The sequence below is a fragment of the Neovison vison genome, chromosome 10 (genome assembly GCF_020171115.1).
Source record: "Neovison vison isolate M4711 chromosome 10, ASM_NN_V1, whole genome shotgun sequence".
NCBI lineage: Eukaryota > Metazoa > Chordata > Mammalia > Carnivora > Mustelidae > Neogale > Neogale vison.
In genome coordinates this window covers 11977961-12002780 of record NC_058100.1, presented here as the reverse complement: position 1 = coordinate 12002780, position 24820 = coordinate 11977961, and the positions used below count along the sequence as shown (strand labels likewise).

At 39.6% G+C, this 24820-nt stretch overlaps 1 protein-coding gene across 4 annotated transcripts; it reads right to left on the bottom strand.

The window, feature by feature from the left end:
• Positions 1–23372, bottom strand: BPNT1 (3'(2'), 5'-bisphosphate nucleotidase 1). Of its 4 annotated transcripts, none has more exons than XM_044266811.1 (10): positions 23286–23372; positions 17687–17814; positions 12217–12321; positions 10338–10445; positions 9178–9226; positions 7554–7645; positions 6388–6432; positions 4097–4294; positions 1641–1746; positions 1–620 (listed from the first exon to the last, which is right to left on the bottom strand). In XM_044266811.1, the coding sequence occupies exons 1-10, from the start codon at positions 23353–23355 to the stop codon at positions 472–474; spliced, it is 1050 nt and encodes a 349-aa protein (XP_044122746.1). In that variant the 5' UTR covers positions 23356–23372; the 3' UTR covers positions 1–471. The 4 variants fall into 4 exon arrangements, with proteins under 4 accessions (XP_044122746.1, XP_044122748.1, XP_044122749.1 ...); XM_044266813.1 differs by having other exon boundaries at positions 23188–23329; XM_044266814.1 differs by lacking the exon at positions 23286–23372 and adding an exon at positions 20178–20508.
• Between the last annotated feature and the right edge of the window lie 1448 nt (positions 23373–24820).

The following is a 24820-nucleotide window of genomic DNA, read 5'->3' as shown; positions in this document are numbered from 1 at the left end:
TAGAATTAAATAATTTATTACAAAGAAGTTTTTCCATAAATCTGTTTCATCAACATACATGACATTTCAGTAAATTCTTAACTGGAGTAAGGAAAACTTAAAATTATTGTGAAAAACAAGAATGAGATTCAGGTAACAACTTGTGATTCTGTGCCCTAAAGAAACTGTTCACAATAACAGGAATGTTGATTAAACAATCGACCAGAATAGCGAGTTAAAACTAACCCTTCCTTTCACAAGGAGGAAAAGAACAGTAACACACTTACTTTATAAATCCTTCTGGCCTGAGTCAATAATTAATCAAGAAATTCTTTCATTTCTTTTTTTACTGCTAAGTAACTAAATATAAATCACTGATCAACAATGATTTAAGTGAAAGGGGAACTCTAGTAATTTCATCCAATTCATTTTAAAGTATATTATTCTGAGAATCAAGTGTCCATCTCCTAGTTAAGTAAATGAGGTTTTCCTTTAAGGAACAAGTGCGTTTTTCACAGACTCTGGAACTCGACTTGCATAGTAGTCGTAATCGCGCAGTGTGGCGAGGACGCCTGCGGAGTTCATGTGCTTCACCTCCTTGTTATACTGAAGGGCATTTCCATGGATATCAGTTAACTTGCCTACAGAAGAAACACCAAGACAACATTAGTGGCTGGCCGGATCGTTATGTTTCTAGTTATTTTTTAGTGCCTCTTACTTCCCTATGGGATAGTATCAATTTATTCTGGATAAGATAGGAAAAGTAATGAGTGACTATAAAGGCCTAAGTTTTAATTCACTTAAATAGTTTAACTGAAAGATAAAAAATTATTTTTCTCCCTGATTCAAATCAATTTCATTTAGCATTTTTAACTCCTATTCCTTGGTATCAGTTAATTTCTCTTTTCCTGAGATGATTACTTTTTCAGCTGGTTCTACCCCATCGCTACTATTCCCATTTTCAAAAGTGTTTTCTTCATTCTACCACCAAATATTAACACTTTATTAAGGTTTAAATGAAGTATGCTCATCAAATTTAATTGTGTCACATTATAGTTTTATTTAGCATCCTAATGAGATAGAATTATGATGAATTTAACTCCCTTGTCATGTAATGTGCTGATGAGATATGAAATTGGATAATATATTAGAAGAAAGGATAGAACAAAAATCAAATGTTTTGTTCAAGAGTAGAAGTCAACTTATGTCTAATGGAAACTGGAAATCCTCTTACTACATATATTTGTAATGTATTTGTCAGATTTAGAAAAATTCTAACTCTGTGATCTTAAGCACTAGTACTAAAACATTTACCAGTATTGGCTTAAATGAAACTAAGTGAGGTGAAGACAATGGTGATGACCATTTTACTTTTCAAGAAAAAAGAAACCCTAGAAGCATTAAATCCACAAATCAATAAGGGTTTAATTAAGTCAACTATATGTAGATTGAAATCCAAAAGATAAACAATAATTAAAGAAAATGAATTTGCTGAAAAATTGACATCCTCACTTCTGAAATGCAGGGGTCGGGCTGGCTAATCTCTAGGATTCCTCTGAGCTTTTATGGCCTCAGAATCTAGGTAAATATACTGAAAGATTCTGTTGTAGCATAATAAAAAAGCTGAACACCTGTAATTCCCCAAAATAAAAGGGACTGACCTCCCACAGCATGTAAAATGACTTCTGGAGCACAAGTATCCCACTTCTTACATCCAGGACTCGCAAATACATATGCAGAGGCTTTGCCTTCAATCAGCTGAATGATCTGTAGGGTTGGAGATAATAATTATCCCCCGGCCATGAAATGATTAAAGAATAAGAGAAACTGCTTGTTTCTCCCAAGTGTATTTCATCCATTCCTCTGTCAGACTCAACTTAGGTGAAAGCTATTAGCAGGTTGAAAGGAACATGAGTATTATGGAGAAATATACAGAATACAATAAAATATAGAATCATACAGTGACCTGGAGTGGGGAGGAAGTGGTTAAATAAGCTACAAGGAAAAGATCAGAACAGTCTTCATAGTCCTACTTAAATAAATAAAGTTTTCTTTTTATTGTGTTGGTTTTTTCCTACTGTAGAAACAATGTACTGGATATCATAGAAAAATTGAAGATTTTTAATCCTGTAGATTAAAGGCTAGAGGAACATCAAGTAGTGCACTCATGTATAAAATGCAGTAAGTCTTAATACCTATGCAATGCTGACAAAGAAACTAACAAGTAGTTTCTTAAGTCTTTGGAGTCCTACTACATATTACCATTTCTTCTACCAAAATATGAATTTTTAAATTGTCATCTTAATAACTCCTGTAATTCTCAAACAAAACTGAGGGTATTTGATAGAATCGGCATGACTCTAAAGAGTAACCTGCTATCAGGCTTTCATGAGTCACTTACTTATTTTTGGGTTACACCATAAAATAATCAGTACTGTAAAATTCAGGCCTCAAATATTCAGAGGAAGAGAGCAGACTGAGAGGAGGAAAATCTCAATGAATGCAATGTAACCAATTACTCTTGTTAGTGCTCTTCAAGAACACCATCTAACAATTAAACCTTGCTGTAGACCTCTATGTAAAAGGGTTTTCTTTCATTTAACAAATATGTGTCAAGTCTTATTATGTGCCAAGAACTATTTTGGGTCTGTTTTCTTAAGGGAAGAAGGGCTGTAGTCTTCATTAGACTCTTAAAGAAGTCCTTGACATGAAAAAGTTAGTAACTGCCCAACAAGTTAGTAACATGCCCAAAAAAGTTAATAATTGCCCCACCTTTTATAGGAGAAAAGGTGAAGGATGTACAGGGTGGGGACTTTGTTCCTAAAGAGAATGGTGCCCCTTGGCAATAAAACACATAATGAGATTTTTGCAGTTATAAAAGTAAGGGCAAAGAGAAATCACACCTGTCACTATATTTAGTGAATACATTTTTACTTGGAAATGTTTTAGAATTTTTCCCCCCAAATACTACTATTTTTAAACTCCCATTTTCATCCTCTCACCAGTAAATGCTTTTGGAAAATCTAAAAATAGTTGATTATTGCTTCCAAAGGGTAGGTAAAGAAAAATGAATTCCACGCAGTTCAGTAAGTATTTACGATTTGCCTTCCCCGCGCCAGGGACACAAGTGTGAGATGCACTTGCATCGGGAACTACAGGCAGTCTGGTATCCCCAGGGTCTGAGCTGGGGGATGGCATGAGATAAGCCTGGGGTGTGTTCAAGGGCCAAAATATAAGGGAATTAACATTCCATTCTCACAGGCTTGGGTTTTAAACTGTTATGCAGGGAGTTATCCAAGAATTTGGGGCAAGGAAGCGATATACAGTAAGTTTTGCATTTTTAACTGCTTTGTGTTACTGTGAGGCCTAGGACTGAATAGACAGACCAGCTGGAAACTACTGGAAAGTCTGGGTGAGAGATATGATAAGTTTTAACTAGGGTGGAGGCAGCTGAGATGGACAAAGGAGACGTTAGGGAGGAATGAAGAAGATACAGATGGGATATGAGGAAGAAAGGAGTCTAGGGTGACTTTCAGGAGGCTGGCGGAGCAATTAGGCAAATGGTGGTACCATTAAGCAGACAGGAAATAGGAGGGGCGCGTGTAGGGGCAGGAAGGAAAAAGGAAGAGATCCAATTGAACATGCTGAATTTGAGATATCTGAAGTATGTCACCATGGTGCTATCCAAGGGGCAATCGGATGAGAAGAGATCAGCGCTAGGGACGCAGACCCAACTGCCCAGTTTCACAACTTTCTCAGCAGGATGGAAGCCTATGTGAAAGAATGGGGGAAGCGTCCAGGAAGGGGAGGCAGGCCCATCCTTTGGGTCCGCAGAAGAAAGGTCTAGGAAGTAACCCAAGAGGGTCCTCAAGAATACGAGGGCTGGCAAGAGGCACAAGATGTCCCCCTAAGGACTTGCATTAGCACAGAACTCTCAGATAAAAAGACTCAAACGATAACATTTTTAAAAAATTCAAATGTTGCTGAAATGGGCTTTTAATGGTCAATTACAACCTCTAACTCCTTCTCCCAGCTCTTATTTCAGGTTTCGGGAAATGCTCGGGATCTCTTTCCATAATTCAATTGCATTTCAGCGGAATGGCAGACGTGTTCATACCTTATTTCCTGCTCCTCCAACGCGCAGCACATCATCAGGGTTCATGGCGGTGACACAGTCAGTCACCAACTTGTTGCTATGCGAGCGGGTCGTTGTAATGATGTGTTTCCCGGCAGGCGCCTCTTTCAGCTGGAACCCAAAGGCACCTAAACCTAAAACTCCCCAGATTGTCCTGCCCAGCGTGGCATCGGGTCCTGCCTATGCAAGTGAGTGAAACAGCAGCAATGTTTGTAATCATCTGGAGAAAAACGTCAGCCATACAGAGACTATCGCTTTAGGTTTGCATCCTGATTTTTTAAAAAAATAAAAATATGACAATGTAATCTAATAAAGAACAAGAACAACATCCTCCACCCTGAGATTTTCCTGAGATAATCAACTGAGCCTTCTCTTGTTGTTTTGGTTAAAAACTGGGTTTGAGAGCTACTGGAGGGAACTTACAGTTATTCCTTCAAGTCCTCAGGAAGGGAAACATCATATACTGATTCCCATGTCTCTCTGCGTCAGCCAGTGATCTCATTATTGTATTTGAAAATAACTGTTGGCAAAAGGTACTCAAGTCCCCAGGAAATGAAACACGATGTATTGATTACTACTTTTCATTATCCAAGGAACAAGGATCTTGTGAATATGGGAATAGGTAATGGCAGTTATGTATTTTGCTGCTATAGAGACAGGCTGAACAGGCTGATACTGAGGGGCAGCCGGAGACAATGCAGTCAGGGTCAAAAATTGTGCTGACAATTGTGCTGGTAAAAAGGGCAATGACAATGCAGTCTCAGCATCTGTATTTCCTTTGCAGAGCTCGAAGAATTCTCAAACACACGGTTATAACTATACACTTCATGCAGAAAAACATAACCCAATACATAAAATGATTAACACAGAGTCATCATAACACTATTATGTTAATACGGTAAACATATATTGTAGACATATAGATATTTTACTGAATTCTAAGTAATACTATTTAGTATAGCAAGTGCTAGACTAAATGCCTTACATGTATTATCTCATTTAATCCCCCCAAACTCCATGAAGTAGGGACTATCATCCTTGTTCTTCAGATGAGAAAAATGAGATTTGGCATCATTGAAGTAACCTGCCCAAGGACTCCAGGAAGATCATAACCAAACTCAGGCTCATCTGTATTCCAAGCCAGTAGTCTTCATCACTAAACTATACTGCCCCATTTTCCTTATTAAAATGCTTCCAAACAGGGGCGCCTGGGTGGCTCAGTGGGTTAAGCAGCTGCCTACGGCTCAGATCATGATCCTAGAGTCCTGGATCAAGTCCTACATTAAGCTCCCTGCTCAGTGGGGGGTCTGCTTCTCCCACAGCCCCTCCCTCCCAGTCATGCACACGTGCTCTCATTCGCTCTCTATCTCGCAAAAATAAATAAATAAAATCTTTAAAAAAGTAAAATGCTTTCAAACACATCTTAGTCGCCCACTAACAGTACCCTGACTGCTGTTACAGTGAAATACACCTATGTTGCAGGTTGGATTTCCTGGGAAGCAGACTGCTATAGAATATTTGCTAAGGGTCTGGACCTGGGTCGTCTTCTTTTTTTCTTCTTCCTTTTTTTTTTAAGATTTTATTTATTCATTTATTTAGAGAGAGAAAGCAAGCAAGTGCAGGGGAAAGTGGCAGAGGGAGAGAGAGAGAGAGAATCCCAAGTGGACTCCGCACTGACCATGGAATCTTACTTGGGGCTCGATCTCATGACCCTGAGATCATGACCTGAACTGCTATCAAGAGTCAGACACTTAACCCATAGAGCCACCCAGGGACCCCTGGACCTGGGTTTCAATCTACAGATCTGTCAATGACAACTGGGAGGTCTGGGAGCAAGTTACTTGCCTCAGTTTCCTCTTCTTTAAAACAGGAACAAAGTTTCCTTAAAGGACTGTGGTGTATATTAAATGAGATAATGCATGTGACTCCCTTGAGTCTGGCAGCACACAGTAAACTCATGATGAATTTTAGCTATTGTTATTATATTGATGGTTACTAAAAATAGAATGTCCAGCCCTGAATACCATCAACAGAACTAAGCAACTTTTCCACTTTTCGCAACAAATTGTAAGGCATAAGCAGGAGTGGATGGTGGACAAGAGGAACAAGAGAGTGCAGAGGAACTGTGGTAAAGGGAAAGGCAGCAACAGGAGAAGCAGAACAGGAGGAAGTGAACTGGGACAGGGGACGGACAATGGCCACCTGGGGTACCACAAGTCACCTGCCTCTTTTCTACCTACTAGTGGGGTCAAAACCCTAGCTATTTTTCTCACCTTTGCTTCATTCTTGTGTTCCCTTAACTTCTGCTTTTCATTGTTCTGTGGAAAACGAATACAGTGTTTCTAATCTCAGAAAGAAGTGATAGAAAGTATTGATAACCTCTAAGCACTGTGATCTTCTTCTGATGGAAAGTGCCATGCATTACAACATTATCTATGAACTATATGCCCCTCTTTTAAGTAAAAGCGTTAACTTACTTGAAAGTCTACAGAAAAGCCACAAGCTTGTGTCTTCCTATAACACTGTATAAATGTTAAAGTCATATTAAAAGAATTCACGGACACTTAAGCAATTCAACATGGGAGACTTTCCCAATAATACACTATTTTTGCTAAATAAATTTAAGCAGCACAGGATTATAAATAAAAAAGTTATAATCATACACATGAGAAACAAATTTATCTTAGAAGCAGAGATTAATCCTGCTCTAAGCTCAAATCAGAAATTCAGTAGTAATAGTCCCCACTCTGGTTACTTTGCTTCTCCAAAGTTCTATCAAGATCACACTAATGTGAATACCTCAGATATTTTACTGCAACAATTTCCTTTAACATTTAATGCAATTTCATGGTATATTTCTGCTTTGGGATTACATTAGTCTCTGGCTTGTAAGAAAGACAGTTTCTTTGGAGTAGAAAGAGCAGATTAGAGAGATAAAGTAAGACAAATGAATGCAAGAGCGTATCTAGTTCTGTTACCAATGTTGACTGCAATTTAGATGCTATGCAGTATTACCTGGCAAACAACATGGCTAGCATCTTTCCTTGGTTGAAATGGTTCATTTCTTCAATTGCTTCAAGAACCACCTGCAAATCAGGTGTCCCAATGACGAAGCTAATCAAGAACCATGTCAGTAATTCCCAAACTTCCACATTTGAATCAAGAGGCATCCATAAAATACATACATATATGAATACATACGGTGTGTCTGCCTAAACACAGATACATACATACGCATTCCTGAGAGAAATACCTATGCCCTGAGAGGCTCTGATTCGACAGGTCTGGGGTATGATCTGGGAAGCTGTATTTTTTAGACCTTCCCAGTAACTGTACGGGAAACAGAGCTAGAAACCACTGGTTTAGATAACATCAGGAAATCACAGAACACTCTACTTATGTATCTAATAAAGTATTTTTGTATCATTTATAGTAATACCTGGTAGTTGTAATATGGCTGGTTAATAACGCCTGCTATGGCTTTTCCTTCATAAGCAATTCCAATAAGGACTGTCACGTTGTCGAGAAGACCTGTGAAGAAGAAATGAGTATCAAGCTCAATTATATAATTTTCTGACTTATCATCAGCACATCAATTGTTCCAAGTTATTTTTAGAATAAAGGTAAGAAATCTGTGATGATTCAGCCACGATCAATCCTTCCTCTGACAAAATGCACAAATTACAAGAGATAGCTGGCCAGAGAGAGAAGCAGGCTTCGACTTCTTTGGCCACTTAACTGAGTCGGTAGACACGGTCTCATTAGTCCAGTTTGTGTATCAACTGAAAAAACCAGCCATGACTCTGCAGCCATTACTGTTAGATTCCTGTCCCCCTCTGCCACCACCCATGCCACTGCTGCCTGCTGGTTCACGCTTTACTCCAGGATTACTGTCTAGACCTGCATTTCAAGTCTCCAGGGTAAGGGTTCTCCAAGTAGAGTCCGCAGATGATCAAGAAGCATCAGAACTAATTGGCATAATTTTTTTTTTTTAAGTAGACTCCACAGCCATAATGGGGCTCCAACTCACAACCCTGAGATCAAGAGTTGCATGCTCTACTGACTGAGCCAGCCAGGGGCCCCTTAATTGGCATAATTTTTAAAACTGATTTTCTGGGTCCTTCCCAGAGCCAGTGAATCAATCTCCAGAGGTGGGTGTCAACATCTAAGCAATCTACCTGGGTGTTCTCACACACCACTAAGCGGTCTAGAGCTTCCCTTAGAGTGACATTTCACTGTGCACACATACACATACATACACGTGCACATACACTGTATGACTGACTCAGACGTATAGGTATGTCTCACCCAAGGACACAGAGTTTTTTCTAATGATTATGAGAAATCTTTTTTTTTTAAGTCATGAAGTTGAGAACCAATATAACAAAACTTATATAGATCTTGGTTTCAAAAATAAAACTCTAAGCTTATATATGCTCCACTCCTAAATCCTAAAACTCTGGCTCTAAGCCTGGTCTTTTTACTTTAACTCTGCCAATTTTATTTTAATGTGCTGCTTTCTAATTTTTCTCATCTCAGACAATTTCAGAAAGGAGAAATATTGCACCATGTTCCCAAACTCATCTCTAAAGGTGAACCATGAGTGGGAAAACAGCTCATAGTTGGGGGGGCACGAGGGGGCAGGGGGTGTGGTTGGAGGGGAGGTATTTGGTGGTAGGGGAGGGGGTGGCTGGGAAGGGAGGGGCAGGAGGTGGTTGCAGCGCACAGCTGTTTGTTTTCTGCCCCCACAGAGCTGGGGGTTCAGCACAGTCCCTCTGGTAACCCTAGCTTTGTGTTAGTTATTCCCACCTGGGGCACATTAGAATCATGGCACTGGTAGAGGTCGGGGGTGGTATGTGAAGGGACTGAATTTTTCTCTTTCCCGGTCTTGACAATCGCTGATATACATTAATAGCGAGGATGAGCAGAAATACAGCTTTAGAGCATAAACATAAAATATGATACTGGGTTGTTATGCAGCAGATGAAATATTAGTTGTTTTTAACTAAATATCATATACTAGACCCACTGCTATCAAAAACAAATATTGAGGAGATACCAACCTTCAGTATATTCCTTGGTACCATCCAGAGGATCAACCCAGACCACAAGCTGAAAAAAAGGGAAATATCTAAATTAAGCATACATTTAAAAAGTAGGTTTAAGTAGATTAAAAATACCTCTTTCTTCATTTTTAAAGTTATATTTTGAATTGCTTAAGTTAATATCATCAGTTTTACAATAGTAAAACACCTTATTGTTTCATAATCATGGAAAAAGTCCATTTAAATGAGAGGAAAGTCCCATCTACGAATTGGGAATAGGAAATGCTTCACTCATCCATTTACTGTCACCTGAACATTCAACAAAATGCCACGAACACACTGAGGTCTGGCTGGTGGTACCGGGAAAACTTTAAAGTGGCACCAAAAATGTTTCAAACAGTGTGTGGCTGCTACTCACTCCTCAAACATATAAAGGCTGATTAAAAAAAAAAAAATTAAGATGGTCTAATTTTAACTTAAGGACATCATTTATGTCCAGCAAAGAAAAATGAACAGTTTATAAACTGAGAGTAGACAGAAGAAGAAATCCTTTTTACTTAGAACTTCAGTATGACTCAGGCTATGTAACCATGGCCCACCAGAATTACAATGCTTGGCAGGAATCTGTGAATGAAGCCCACTTCTCCCAGAAGACACCACGTCTCACTGTCCTTGTGCCCTCCCTCCCTCAAAGCACAGCACCTTACTCACAGTAGGTATTCAGTGAATGTGCGTTAAATAAATCAAAACTCAACAACTAAAGAATTAGGATAATTATCTGAAGCCAGAGATTTAATTTAAATGGCTCTATAAAGGAAGCGAGGTGAGTTTTATGGCCTTCCAAACATAAAACAGCAACCTATTTCACCTCCTTCCAGGCTCAATTACCAACAAAATATTTTACTACCAAATCTACTAACAAATTAGATGTTCTTCCTAGAAGTATTTTTAGTAACAGTTTTAGAGAAGAAACTAACGGGGTGAGGAACCAAGCCCTAAACCAACAGGTCACACATTCCCTACGGTCGCCTAACACTTCTTTGCTGTCCCTTAAAGATTTCAAGTTCCTGGAGGCCGCTATTTTATGTCTACCAGCTTTTCAACCCTAAAGGCAAATTTTATTTACTAGAGCACAAACAGAGGGTCAACAAAGACTTAAGAAATCCTATGGATCATACATCTTCTTCTTTAATAGCAATGTATTGGGATGGGCACGGCTGCTGCAGTATCTCCTCCCACTGACCATCTTCAATGAGCTCTTGGTCCACTTCTTCAAAAGGCAGATCCTAAAGCAGATAACGAGGATGGTTACTGAAGCTGTTTGGTATTCACAGAGCACTCATTGTCTTAGTGACAGAAGAAATGCAACATCAGAGTTCACCAGACCTTCCTGTTTGCCATTTATGTCTAGAGCTTAACTGAGTCAAAAAATAAAGCACACTGAATAAAACTGCAAAAATGACCACATATGGCTGATCAAAGTTGACTACGAAAAAGTCCCATCTTCATTATCCTGAACAGTTAAAAAAAAAAAAAATCTAAGTGTTATAAGCTTATTTAAGTAAGTGCCTCTGCAATGTCCACTGACAGATGAATGAAGATGTAGTCTATATACACAATGGAATCCTACTCAGCCATCAAAAATAATGAAATCTTGCCATTTGCAACAGCGTGGACAGAACTAGAGGGTATTATACTAAGCAAAATAAGTCAATCAGAGAAAAACAACTATCATATGCTCTCACCCATATGTGGAATTTAAGAAACAAAACAGAATCATAGGGGAACGGAGGGAAAAATAAAGTAAGACAAAATCAGAGAGGGAGACAAACCATAAGAGACTCTGAATCACAGGAAACCAACTGAGGGTTGCTGGAGGGGTATGGGGTAAATGGGCATTGGCACATGATGAAATGAACACTGATTATTAATAAGACTGATGAGTCACTGAACTCCACCTCTGAAATTAATAATGCATTACATGTTAATTGAATGTAAATCAAAAACAAAAAAAACTGAAAGAGTTCTGACTTCACTCTAGTTTCCATGGGAACACTTAAATGGCTTCAAATGCCTAAGCTGCCCTCAACAGGGTTCAGTATGTAGTAATTCATCATGAATAAATCATTATAAACCTATTTGTAAGCATAAGATTCCTGCCCTTTATCATCCTAAGTCCTTAATAAACACATTCTTAAAAATCAAAATAAACAGGGGTGCCTGGGTAGCTCAGCCATTGAGTGTCCGCCTTCAGCTCAGGTCATGATCCAATGACGCCCCATGTTAGGCTCCCTGCCTGGCAGGAGGCCGGCTTCTCCCTCTCCCACTCCCCCTGCTTGTGTTCCCTCTCTCACTGTGTCTCTCTCTGTCAAATAAATAAAATCTTAAAAAAAAAAAAAAAGCCAAACTAAGTAAGTAAGTAAGTGGTTCTGACATGAGATACTTCTCTCTCAATTACATAAAATATGAATTCCTTCACTTTCAGTGTTACAGTCACTGGACAAGTGTGCAATTAAAAAAAAAACAACCAGAAACAACAAAATCCCTTTTATTCCAAAGGTCTAGAACTCTGTCCATCTCTTAGTTTGCATGCTAAATATTACAACAGGAACCCTATCTTCTGCAGTCAAGAATTGAGACATCTGCCTAGAAATGGACTAAAATATTTTATAATCGGATGTTTCCTTCAAGTCCAAGGAGCAGGCTAATTATTTTGGTGTTAAAACATCAGATGTAATGCTTGAAATAATGACAGAGGTACAGAAGTCATTAAAAAGTGGCAATTATAAATCCATATGGTAAACAGTCATTAAAAAAAGAGTTCATTCCTGGGACGCCTTGGTGGCTCAGTTGGTTAAGCAACTGCCTTCGGCTCAGGTCATGATCCCAGTGTCCTGGGATCGAGTCCCACATCGGGCTCCTTGCTCAGCAGGGAGCCTGCTTCTCCCTCTGCCTCTGCCTGCCATTCTGTCTGCCTGTGCTCGCTCTCTCCCCCACTCTCTCTCTGATAAATTAAAAAAAAAAAAAAAAAAAGAGTTCATTCCTTACAAGTCTTACCTCTTCCCCTATTATTGTTAGTTTGGGGAATTTCCGTGCCAGCGAAGAGCAAATGCTCATTTGTGCCAATCGGTCAGCTTTGGTCTGCAGGTCTGTTGCACAGGTCTGCAATAAAGAATGTAAATTTTAGCAGAACTAATCTGAAATAAGTTGTCCTCTGATTCCTAATGCACGAGTGTTTATGTCATTTAAGTTGCACTGTTTTTAGATTCATGGAACTTAACACCCAATGAGTCAACTAGTTTCCTGGCTTGGTTTTTCTCATGGGATTTATAGTGGTTAAAGTTTGGAAAGGAGCTTTTAGATTATAAGAACACTTTCTCCCCAGTTGATAAATTCCCTACATTAGATCTCTAGATCAGGGGCACCTGGGTGGCTCAGTGGGTTAAGCCTCTGCCTTTGGCTCAGGTCATGGTCCCAGGGTCCTGGTATTGAGCCCCACATCGGGCTCTCTGCTCAGTGGAGACCCTGGTTCCCCCTCTCTCTCTGCCTGCCTCTCTGCCTACTTGTGATCTCTGTCTGTCAAATAAATAAAATCTTTTAAAAAAAAAAGATCTCTAGATCAATCTTCTGCTTAAAAAGATGAAGAGACAGGAGATTCATAACTTTTCATGGCAGTCAAAGCTAAAAACTATCTTTAGCTATTTGAAAGATATTCCCAACTTGGATCTTTCTATAACTTCTACTCACTAATCTTCTAATCTACTAAGCATCTACTTTCCTAATAATTCAACAGGTCCTCATGATGATAGAAAGAATTCCTGTTTCCAAAATATAAAAACTATGAAAACGAACAGCAATTACATTTGATATATTTAGGTCACCCGCAGCATTCTTACTCAATCCCTACCATCAGATAGTCATTCTAGTAGAAGACTGTGGAAAATCTTGCAAATGACAGCCACAATGTCCTCTATAGTCTGCTTTCACAGAATTATGACATGTTGCAATTTATACATGCCTGATTAGGTGGAGTTACAAAATTGTTACTTTAAATAGTAAAAATTTTACAATACTTTTTAATGAAACAAGGAATGATCATGAAAATCAAAGACTTGTATGCCATGCTTAAGTCTTCCGGTTACCTACATGCAAAATACTAGTCTGCTGGCATACAGGGCCACAAAGACAGAGATCTTTGTTTTATTTCCTAAAGAATTGTGTCTGGCACACCAGAGGTATTCTAGAAACGTCTGTGGAAACTTCTTTTTTTTTTTTTAAAGATTTTTTATTTATTTATTTGACAGACAGAGATCACAAGTAGGCAGAGAGGCAGGCAGAGAGAGAGAGGAGGAATTAGGCTCCTTGCTGAGCAGAGAGCCCGATGCGGGACTCGATCCCAGGACCCTGAGATCATGACCTGAGCCGAAGGCAGTGGCTTAACGCACTGAGCCACCCAGGCGCCCTCTGTGGAAACTTCTTAAAAGAACTATTAAATTTGAAGATGACTTCTGCATCAATCAAGTCTGGACACTACTCTCTAGAGGAAGGCAGACACATTGCCAGCCATTAAGTATATGAGGAAAGCTATCCCAACCCTTTTCTAGTCCAGGATAATATTTCCTGCTCTTTCTACTGACATAATGCCAGACCTCATCATTCTGAATCCTTTGTGTGACAAATTTAATTCTGCTCTGTCTCCTTTAAAATGAGGTATCAACAAAGTGTCTGACCAGTAGAGAGGACAGGGCGATTGTTACCTTTTTTACCATCTATTACCTAGAAGTGCCTGACCATACAGAGGACAGGGCGACTATTACCTTTTTTCTTATCTATTACCTAGAAGTGCCTGACCATATAGAAGACAGGGCAATCATTACCTTTTTTTATCATCTATTACCTAGAAGTGCCTGACCATACAGAGTACAGGGTGACTGTTACCTTTTTTATCATCTATTACCTAGAAGTGCCTGCCCATACAGAGGGTAGGGCGATTGTTACCTTTTTTCACCATCTCTTACCTAGAAGTGCCTGACCATATAGAGGAGGAAGATCATTACCTTTTTTCTTATCTATTATCTAGAAGTTCCTGACCATACAGAGGACAGGGCAATCATTACCTTTTTTCTTATCTATTACCTAGAAGTGTTTGCCCCTACAGAGGACAGAGTGATTGTTACCTTTTTTCTTATCTATTACCTAGAAGTATCTGCCCATAGAAAGGGTAGGGCAATTGTTACTTTTTCTTATCTATTACCTAGAAGTGCCTGACCATAAAGAGGACAGAGCGACTATTTTTTATTTTTTTAATCTATTACCTAGAAGTACGTGACCAGTACAGAAGGAGATTATTACCAGTACAAAGGACAGGGAGAGTAGTACTAGACATATCCTTCAGGTACAGATGATAGGGAGGTTATTACCAATACAGAGGACCGGGAGATTATTACTGTTTTTCCATTACTCCTTAGCTATAGGCTACAATGTGGCACATCTAATATAATCACAGCATAAAATCAATTTAAAAATAAGTGATACTAAGGAAACAATCTGAAATGATTGATGGTATTGGTAGTGGTGGTATGATGGATAATTTTTGTTCACTTTTTGCTACTTTTCTGCATTTCCTATTTTTTATAATAGAAAAAAAAAACTTTTAAAAAGGCTGTAAGATTAATAGCCTTCCGAAGTCACTGAATTACATTACTGGCTTATCACTGAGCATTTATGCTGTCAACCAAAATCTCTTTTTTTAAAAAAATGTAAATCAGATTTACTTTTTATCACTTGAACATGAATATTTTGGGAACTTATTATTCCTCATATAATATCCTGTTGGACTTGGTCCTCTTTTCTGTGTTTGTAACTTTTTGAATACTTATTCTGTGATCGAATATGCTAACTACCCTTCTCAGGTTCATTTTATTGATAAATTTGTTAAGTATGCTCTCTATATCCTCCTGTTACACAACATTTTTGAGAAGATACATTCAATGATTCTTAAAAACTGTACTTAAGTTAATGGTTTAAGAGAAAAGGACGGAGTTGGACGCAGAGTCCTCTGATCTGTCACCGATGATCTTTTCTTGGTTGATGTGAATCATGAATTAAAACGAAATGTTTGGGGCGCCTGGGTGGCTCAGTGGGTTGGGCCGCTGCCTTCGGCTCAGGTCATGATCTCAGGGTCCTGGGATCGGGTCCCGCATCGGGCTCTCTGCTCAGCGGGGAGCCTGCTTCCTCCTCTCTCTCTCTGCCTGCCTCTCTGCCTACTTGTGATCTCTCTCTGTCAAATAAATAAATAAAATCTTTAAAAAAATAAATAAATAAATAAAACGAAATGTTTGGGTAAAATTGATCACCCACTTATGAATATACCTAACAGTGGTTCAAGATGGGGGGATGGGACATGTCATGTCCATATTTACCAATGGCTTGAATCTTTTTAGACAATGGAGAATGAAATATTTTTTTTGAAATCAAGGTATCTTATATCTACTTCCTATACTATTAAACCCATAAAGCTATCGAAATTAGAAGTGAGATTTATTTAACTTGTTCTTGTGATTTTCATTCCTTTTTTTAAAGTTATTTTATTTATGTAATCTCTACAACCAATGTGGGGCTTGAACTTATGACCCTTAGATCAAGGGTCAAGTGATCTTCTGAGTCAGCCAGGCACACATCTTGATTTTTATTCTTAATTTTTTTTCCAGTTGGGGGTGTTGGGGAGAGGGGGAGAAAGAGGGAAAGAGAGAATCATAAGCAGGCTCCACATCCAGCACAGAGCCTGATGAGGGACTTGATCTCATGACCCTGAGATCATGACCTAAGCTGAAATCAAGAGTCAGACACTTAGGGTGCTTGGGTGGCTCAGCTGGTTAAGTGATTGCCTTCAGCTCAGGTCATGATCCCAGGGTCCTGGGATCGAGCCCCATGTTGGGCTCCTTGCTCAGCAGGGAGCCTGCTTCTCCCTCTCCCTCTGCCTGCTACTCCACCGGCTTGTGTTCTCTCTCTCTCTCTCTGTCAAATAAGCAAATAAATAAATAAAAAGAGTCAGGCACTTAACTGACTGAACCACCCAGGCACCCCATTCTTAATTTTTAAAAGCACTTATGCTGAATATCCTATAATTAGCTCATCTGAGTTTATTACTAAGTTGTTTTTTACTCATATTTTTGGTCCTCATTTTTTTCTGCTAACAGACTTAGATAGATGTCTGATTTATCATAAAGGAGTGACTTAACTACAACTCTATTTATAAATCATTTTAATGTTAATGGTTAATCCTACCCTGTAATTTTCTCATTTGGGCAAAATTACAATATCATCTTCTTTAAAAGTTACGATAAAAAGTGAATATATGGAAGCTTACATTTAAAAATTATAATGTGAAATGATAACTAAATCTTGTAGAAGAAATTACATTTTAAACTAGAGGGGCACCGGGAGGCCTGGGTGGCTCAGTTGGTTGAGCAGCTGCCTTCGGCTCAGGTCATGATCCCGGCGTCCTGGTATCGAGTCCCACATCGGGCTCCTTGCTCGGCAGGGAGCCTGCTTCTCCCTCTGCCTCTGCCTGCCTCTCTGTCTGCCTGTGCTCGCTCTCTCTCCCTCTCTCTCTGACAAATAAATAAATAAAATCTTAAAAAAAAAAATAAAATAAAATAAACTAGAGGGGCACCTGGGTCAACAGATGGTTAAGTATCTGCCTTCAGCTCAGGTCACAGTCTCCAGGTCCTGGAGAAAGAGCCCCACGTCAGGCCCCCAGCTCAGCGGGGAGTCTGCTTCTTACTCTCCCTCTGCCTCTACCCCTGCTTGTGCTCTCTCTCTGTCTCTCTCTAATGAATAAATAAAATATCTAAAATTTTTTTAAGAAAATAAATGAGAAAACATGCATGGTAGGATTTTCTTTTAAGAACCGTCACTAGGGGTGCCTGGCTGGCTCACTTGATAGGGCCTGAGACCCCTGATCTCACCATTGTGAGATCAAGCCCAAGGCTGGGTATAGAGCTTACCTAAAAAACAAAAATAAGAAGAATCAACTCTCTTGATAAACTATCTTTCTGATAATTTACCTAAGTGTTTTTTTTTCTTGATTCACCTGTTTTTAATTATCACACTGGGGGAAAATAAAACCACAACCTTATCTCGTGTTTCTTTTCCATGAAGAAAAAAACATAAAGCTCTGACTATCAGGAATACTTATTTTTATGCCAGATTTTGCCAACACGGCAAGTTCACTAAGGACTAAGTGTCCTGTAAGAGATTTCTTTAGGATATGAAGCTTGGTTACAGTGCTCTGGGGCTAGACAGCAGTCAGAAGGCCTAACCATACAAATAAAAGTTTGGGATGCAGGAAGTCTGGAGTCATTTTCAAAGCAGAAATAGAGTTCATATGAACTAAGGGTCTAGCGATCTCCATAGAGGAGACATTATTTCAACTACTGAAGTCTGGCCAGATTATTACATCCTTTACTAAAATGTGAAGGAACAAAAATAAAGTTGGTATGAAATGAGACGAGACTTTCAGTACCTTCTCCACGATACCCAGGTCTCCTTCAGCAATAACACGTCTGACTATGGTTCCTGCCTTTTGAGCGATTGAATAAGCTGAGGCTACAAGCCTCATCAACACGGTGTGACTGGAAGCCATAATCAGTCCTAAGGGGAAATTAAGAGAAACACCGTTACTTTCAAAGCCAACTACTGGTTTCAGTGACTTGAATTCAATTCAACACATATTTACCGAATACCTCACTGTACAGAACCTCTAATAAATACTTGCTAAGAGATTTGTAAAAACTTCTATGTCAGCATTAGCTCTCTCAATAAATTTCATAGTATTCTTTCTTTCTGCAGATGGGACATTTTGAAGCATGGGGAAAACCGTCCCAGGCCCATGAGCATGTGACAAAGTTTTATGTCTGAGGGTTACGTGTGCATGTGTAAAGGCCGTGGAAAGTGCATCAGGGGCTAAAAATACAAGATACAACATCTGCCATAAATAAGCTAATATTTTGGTGGATTGGGAGTAAAATAATGTAACCTAAAATCTGTAACATAAAACTGGTAAGAGCCAAGAGAGGTATAAAGAACATAAGGGATGTGGGTGTATGTACGGGGTAATGTCAAAAAAAAGGAGGAGCTGCATGGGATTACAGTTAGTTTCTAAAAACCAATGAATATTCCATTAGAGATTAAATAGAATTTAATCTACTGGCTATTTACTACCGTCATCGGTGGCCAAATAAAGAGAACGTGCAACGTACCTAATTGGGGTGAAGACTATCTTCTGGAAAAGTAATGAGTGTCAGAATAGCCCCAGGCCCAATGGAAAATATGGGAAAAACAGCCTTCAGGACAAAGTGTATTCTCCTCTTTGAAAATACAAATTCAAACCCTGCAATTTTAGTGACTGTTCTGAGGCTGGAATGTACCACCCAGACCCTCTCCAGGCTGAAGGACATTTCCCCAGCTGCTGAGAGTGCCACCAACGGATGGCTTTTAGCTGCCACCTTTCTTTGGGAATTTATGTGCTAAGTCACTGCACCTGCAACAGAGGGGATGGGTTGGAAGGCCAGTCCACACTCCAACCGCGCTGCCCCCCCAACTCTACTGGGTCATCCTGGCTTCTGAATGCCCCGCTCCGTTGGCTGACTGAGGCCTTTGCTGAGACTGCATTGTGGCCCAACTCCCCACTCCCCAAGGCATCACTCCCTTCTTCACGCTTCCCATAAGTGATCCTCTTGGATCAACAAACCTCTTGGACTTTTTCTCAGAGTGCTCACAGGGAGGCAAATGATGACAAAAACTCTCGGCCCTCTAACTGAATCAGGTCAATATTATTTCAGTGCAACAAAGGAACACAATACAGAACAGAAGAGACACTATGAGCCTCAATTCAGCAAGTCATTATTCTACGGCCAATTTCTGCCTACACATTTGACCTGATGTGCCTTTCGAACTCTTTACATCTTTTTTCTCTCATTAACATTCTAGTCACAAGGATTGTGAACATCAATTGAGACAATAAACAAGGGGCAGGTTTGAAACCCTTCAGAAGAACAGAATTGAATTTGATGTAAGGGAATGAATCCCTCTGTGGCCAGGAGCTGTCTAGAATTAATATGAAAATGAAGTGAATTCCTATGTATTTAAATTCTCTTGATCTTATTACATCATAATCAGGCTAGATTCATTTTATTGGCAGGCTGGGTGGAAAAACAGCTTATGAAAATTACTAACACTCAAATAGAAAACGGGAGAAATAATTCGGCAAACACTTTGTTGACCTCACCTCCACTTCCTTATTATCCATGACCAGCCACACATCTGATTTATTCTGCACTGGAAATAGTAGTCTCCAGGCAACTAATCACGTGCTACCCAAATGTCTTAAATACTGAGCATATTATAATATGTGCTGGCATGTTCATACAGTCCCCATGTTATATAAAATGCCATTGGTGAAAAGCAGATCATTTTCCCTCACTGTATGGTAGTGTTGTACCTTTTCACAGATATCACTTACATTTGAGCCAAGTAAGCAGTCATTCCAGGCTTGTCAAGCTTCATATATAAGTAAACTACTTCCTTTTATGTTTGCCACATCCATAGTGTTTTCTTATAAAGAAAACCATTTAGGCTTGTTCTACTACATTCCTCATAAAGTACATACTACATGAACTGCCATCCAAAGCTAACACCAGTTGCATAAGAATGTAACAGGTTTGATGTAAAGCAGAACAGTGATTTTTACAGAGATCCCGCAAATCACTTTTAGTTGGCAAATAAAATAATTCTACCAATTTCTCTGAAATACTTCTTCAGTCCAAACATAACTAGTAATGAAATATTACTATCCCTGGTCTAATATTTTTCTTACCTATTTTTTAAACAAAAGAATGCACTTTTGGACCTTAATAAAGAAAATGAATCTAATCATATTATCAAAACACATCTGGAAAAGAGGTTCCTGTTAGCCTTTTAATTGTGCCCCCTCCCAGAACCCAAACGAGAATCACCTTGTTGATACTGATGGAGATCACACAACGCTGTCGCTGCCGCTGAAAAGCTACCAGCAAGTTGTGAACTTCCTTAGAGCAGATCAGGTTATATACACGGTACTTCCTTCTCCACCAGTTTGACGCCTTCTGCGTCCTAAAGCCCCACCCTTTGTGAACACAGCTTTCCAACGGCTTACTCAAAAGCAGGATAAGACAGCCAAAGGCACAGGCACTGGAGTCAACCACCAATGTTCAAATCCTGGCTCTGGCATTTGTTAGCTGTGCGGTCTTGGGAAAGCCACTTAAATTCTCTGTGCCTCAATCTCTAAAATGGAGTTAATAATAGTATCTATAGGATAGAGTTTAATTATTAAATGAATAATGCAGGTAAAGCACTTGTAAGGGTCCCCACAAGGCAGCACTAAATCATACTATACTGGCTAAGCATTATTGTGATAATTGTCCTCATTACTGGCTATCCTGCGGAGACAGCAGGGTAGTGTTCAGAGCAAAAAAATTCCTGTATCTTCTGCAACATCATTTTGACCCTGGGGGTGTAATCTGATAACCAATACAACCCACAATCATGTTGCAGATTCTTTTTCATAACATTCAGGGCTTGAGGCTTGAAATACATATGAAAAAAGTTGTATGCTACTTAAGGGTATCAACCTAACACCTCATCCTTTAAAAAATCTTTACAGTATGGGGCGCCTGGGTGGCTCAGTGGGTTAAAGCCTCTGCCTTCGGCTCAGGTCATGATCCCAGGGTCCTGGGATCGAGCCCCGCATCGGGCTCTCTGCTCCGCGGGGAGCCTGCTTCCTCCTCTCTCTATGCCTCTCTGCCTACTTGTGATTTCTCTCTGTCGAATAAATAAAATCTTTAAAAAAGAAAAAAAAAATCTTTACAGTAGCCAACAGGGCTAGTTCTGAAGGATTAAAAACAGGAATCAAATGATCCATTTCCTTTGATAGCCTGGGAAAGGTATCTTGAATTGAATATAAAGGTGGTAAGCACATGAGGATTAGGGTCTAAAAGTGAATGATAGGGGCGCCTGGCGGGCTCAGCCAGTTAGCTGTCTGTCTTTGGCTCAGTTCATGATCCCAGGATCCTGGGACTGAGCCCCACATTGGGCTCCCTGGAGCAAGGAGCCTGCTTCTCCCTCTTTCTCTCCCCTACCCTGCTCATTCTGTCTCTCTTTCTCTGACTCTCCCTCAAATGAATAAGTAAAATCTTTTAAAAATGAATGACTGAGGGGCACCTGGGTGGCTCAGTGGGTTGAGCCTCTGCCTTAGGCTCAGGTTGTGGTCTTGGTGTCCCAGGATTGAGCTCGGCATGTGGCTCTCTGCTCAGCAGGGAGCCTGCTTCCCCCTCTCTCTCTGCCTGACTCTGCCTAATAGTGATCTCTCTCTCTGTCAAATAAATAAATAAAATATATTTTTTTTAAAAATGAATCACTGAGGTCCTGATCAAAATGCAAAGATTGGGGCGCCTGGGTGGCTCAGTGGCTCGGAGTCTCTGTCTTTGGCTCGGGTCATGATCCAGGGGTCCTGGGATGGAGCCCCGCATCAGGCTCTCTGCTCAGTGGGCAGCCTGCTTCCTCCTCTCTCTCTCTGCCTGCCTCTCTGCCTACTTGTGATCTCTCTCTGTCAAATAAATAAATAAAATCTTTTTTAAAAAATGCAAAGATTATATCTTTTGAAACCTGATCAAGTGATGCTAAGGTTCAAGGTCATCTGGAAAAATAAAAATATGAGCATAACAGAGCAAATTCTGAAAAAAGAACAGTGAGCCAAGATACTCTCCTTACCAGTTACCAAAATATGATACAAAACAGTAATAATTAAACAGTTTAGTCCTGGGCAGAATGAAATCCCAGGAGTAGATCCAAACACACTAAAGGTGGTATTTCAAATCACAAGGCAAACTGTGCAAAAATGGTGGAACACTTACTTATCTTTAAAAAAAAATGTTGAAACTTTCTTTTGTATTCTTTGTATCAACATACATTCCAGATCAATGCATGATTTTAGAAGTAAAGAATAAAACCATAAAAGCATGAGAATAAAACTGTATGAAATATTTTGCAAATTTGGTAAAGGACTTTTAAACATGAGAAAAACTAAGAATCTATAAAAAATATATTGACAAATTTGACTGAATAGAAATTAAGATATCTATGTAATCAATTACCACAGGCAAAGCAGAGGACTGACAAAATGAGAAAAAAATTTGTATCATGTACTGGACATCTAGTTAATTTTGATTACGGAAAAGGCTTTTACATTAATATGTTAAAGATTAATAATCTAGTAGAAAAAAGAGCAAAGGACACAAATAGGCTATTCCTATTAAAAGAAAGACAATGGCCCTTAATTACATGAAATGCTCAACTTCATTAGTTATGAAAGAAATGCAAATTAAAACAGCAAAAGATGATTGTTCATGTGTAAGACTGGCATAGATGAAAACGCCCAGTGTTGGCTAGCCTGTGAGGGAACATCGTTCTGAGAACTGTGAGCAAGGATGCATAGTGGTTAAGGACTCTTAGGATGATTTTGAAAGGTTAACTGAAAGTTAAAGGTACACATCTTTTGAACTAGCAATTATATTTTCAGGGATACCTGAATAAATCAAGCAAGCCTACAAATATGTAGGATAGATAGTACAAAGAAGGTGAGCTATCTGAATGAAATTTAATTTCAGATGAAAGGCAGTCTCTAATCTGAGTGCACTATCGAGCCCACTGTCTAGGTCTGACTCGTTAATTCTACAGCAAAAGCCATGAAAAGACCCTGGAGCACGAAAATAAACGCACCGATCAACAATTAAATCTCTGACACTCAAGAATCTAGGTCCGAGATTGGAATATCTGGAGAGGCAACCTGACTCATGCAAACTTTTTTCTTTTTCAAACATAAATCCCTGTAATCTCCTTGTATCTGTGCAAAGGGGTGGAGTTAGGGGACCAATAAATGAGTCAGATCGGACCAAGGCCCCTGTCCTGACTCGCAGGGGAGAAACTTACAGTGACAAGCCTGGAACAAAGCTAGACGAAAAAGACTTGAAGGGTAACAACAGCAACAGCACAAAACTACCAAGCAACAGGTCCCTCTAGTCCAGTACCTGGCCGCCTTCCTGTCAATAGGTCGTACGTTGGTGGATGTAGGACAAACCTACCGCAGCTACTGAGCATGCGGGAAATTCGGCGCAGGCGCAGAACAGCGACTCCCCCGGCCGCCGGGGACTCCCGCCCCGGCAGAAAACGCCATGTCTCCGTGTTTTCCCCTGAACTCTCCGGCGGCGTGTGTCGCCTACTGTCACAGCGAGAGGCGTGCCTACTTTGAAGATTCATTCTGATTTCTGGCGTCTTCCGGTCCACTTTGTACACTCTTAAAATGTTCAGGGGATTAGCAATACCGCATTGCGGTGATCGGCGACGGCCGACGCCCAAACTCCAGGTGTCCGTGGCCTGGCTTCAGGTCCACGGTCCACCTCTGCCTCTGCTCCCAGTAGCAAAACAGCTTTAGGCAGAATGGTCGCTAGTGCTTCCTTTTTCCTTTTTCTTTGTTTGTGTTACCACTTACGAGATTCTTAAAAGGGCCTGTGACCCTTTTGTATGCTTGCCAGTAAGTCCAGGGAGACCCTATTTTCCTGACCAGATAATGATTTGTTACGTTCATGATCTGGGAGTTGGTTGGTTGTTGGGTTTTGTTTGTTTGTTTGTTTTGCTTTTTGCAGAACAGAAGAAAATCTACTTATGATTGTTACTGCACTAACAAAAGTAAACACAAACAGACAAAAGCAAAAATTGTCTCTTTTTTCACTTAGACTTTCACCACATACTTAAGGAGCACACTTTTTGTGCCTCCCTGTGTTTATGTTTGTGTGTGGAGGTAGGCGATGAAAACAGCAGAGGAAACGACAACAATTTTTTTTTCAATATTAAAAAGGCACGGTGGTTATAATATCACAAATAACATAAGATGGCAGGGTTAATAGCAAACGTATCAGTTACAACAATAAATGTAAATTGCTTAAAACCATCCATTCAAAGACAGAAATTCTCCAATTGATTAGGAAACAAAACCCACTATATTATTAGAGTAGAATTCAGAGCAAGAAAAACTACTGAAGAAAATAGTCATTTTGTATTGTTAAAGGTAGTATCGTTTATATATATTTGCTCTCTATATAGTATAAAGGTACTACTTTGCTTTTAAGTTAGATAAGTAGCCCATGATCACACTCTCATTGCTTAAATGAAATGAAAAATGCAAACAATACTCTCTGCCAGGTCCTTCCTTAGAGCATGTATCCTAGGACTGGAATTTAGTTTTATCTCTCCTGATACTGTGGAGCCATAATGGACCATTTAGTTTTCCGGTTTAGACACTTAGCCACATTCCAGCTACAGAATACTTTTAATTTTTTATGGTATTTTCCCCACTACTGTACACTTATTTTAGCTTCACCTAACTCAACAGCAGTTTGTTGTTTTGGAGACTTTACTGGACTCTTCAGGGAATTCCCCTTAGTTTTCATAAAAGTAATTACCTTGCATTAGAAGAAAAAAAACATTGGTTTGAGAAGAGAATAGTCAGTGAACCATTTTTGATTCTGCGTGCTCTTCTATAACTCCCACACTTTTTTTTTTTTAA

Excerpts from the sequence above, each read along its gene's own strand:
- BPNT1 (XM_044266811.1), bottom strand. The coding sequence starts at position 23,355 with ATGCTCAGTAGCTGCGGTAGGTTTGTCCTACATCCACCAACGTACGAC. Across the intron at positions 12,322-17,686 it reads ACCTGGGTATCGTGGAGAAG|ACCTGTGCAACAGACCTGCA; the intron begins GTACTGAAAGTC and ends TCTTTATTGCAG. Across the intron at positions 7,646-9,177 it reads TACCAAGGAATATACTGAAG|GTCTTCTCGACAACGTGACA; the intron begins GTTGGTATCTCC and ends TCTTCTTCACAG.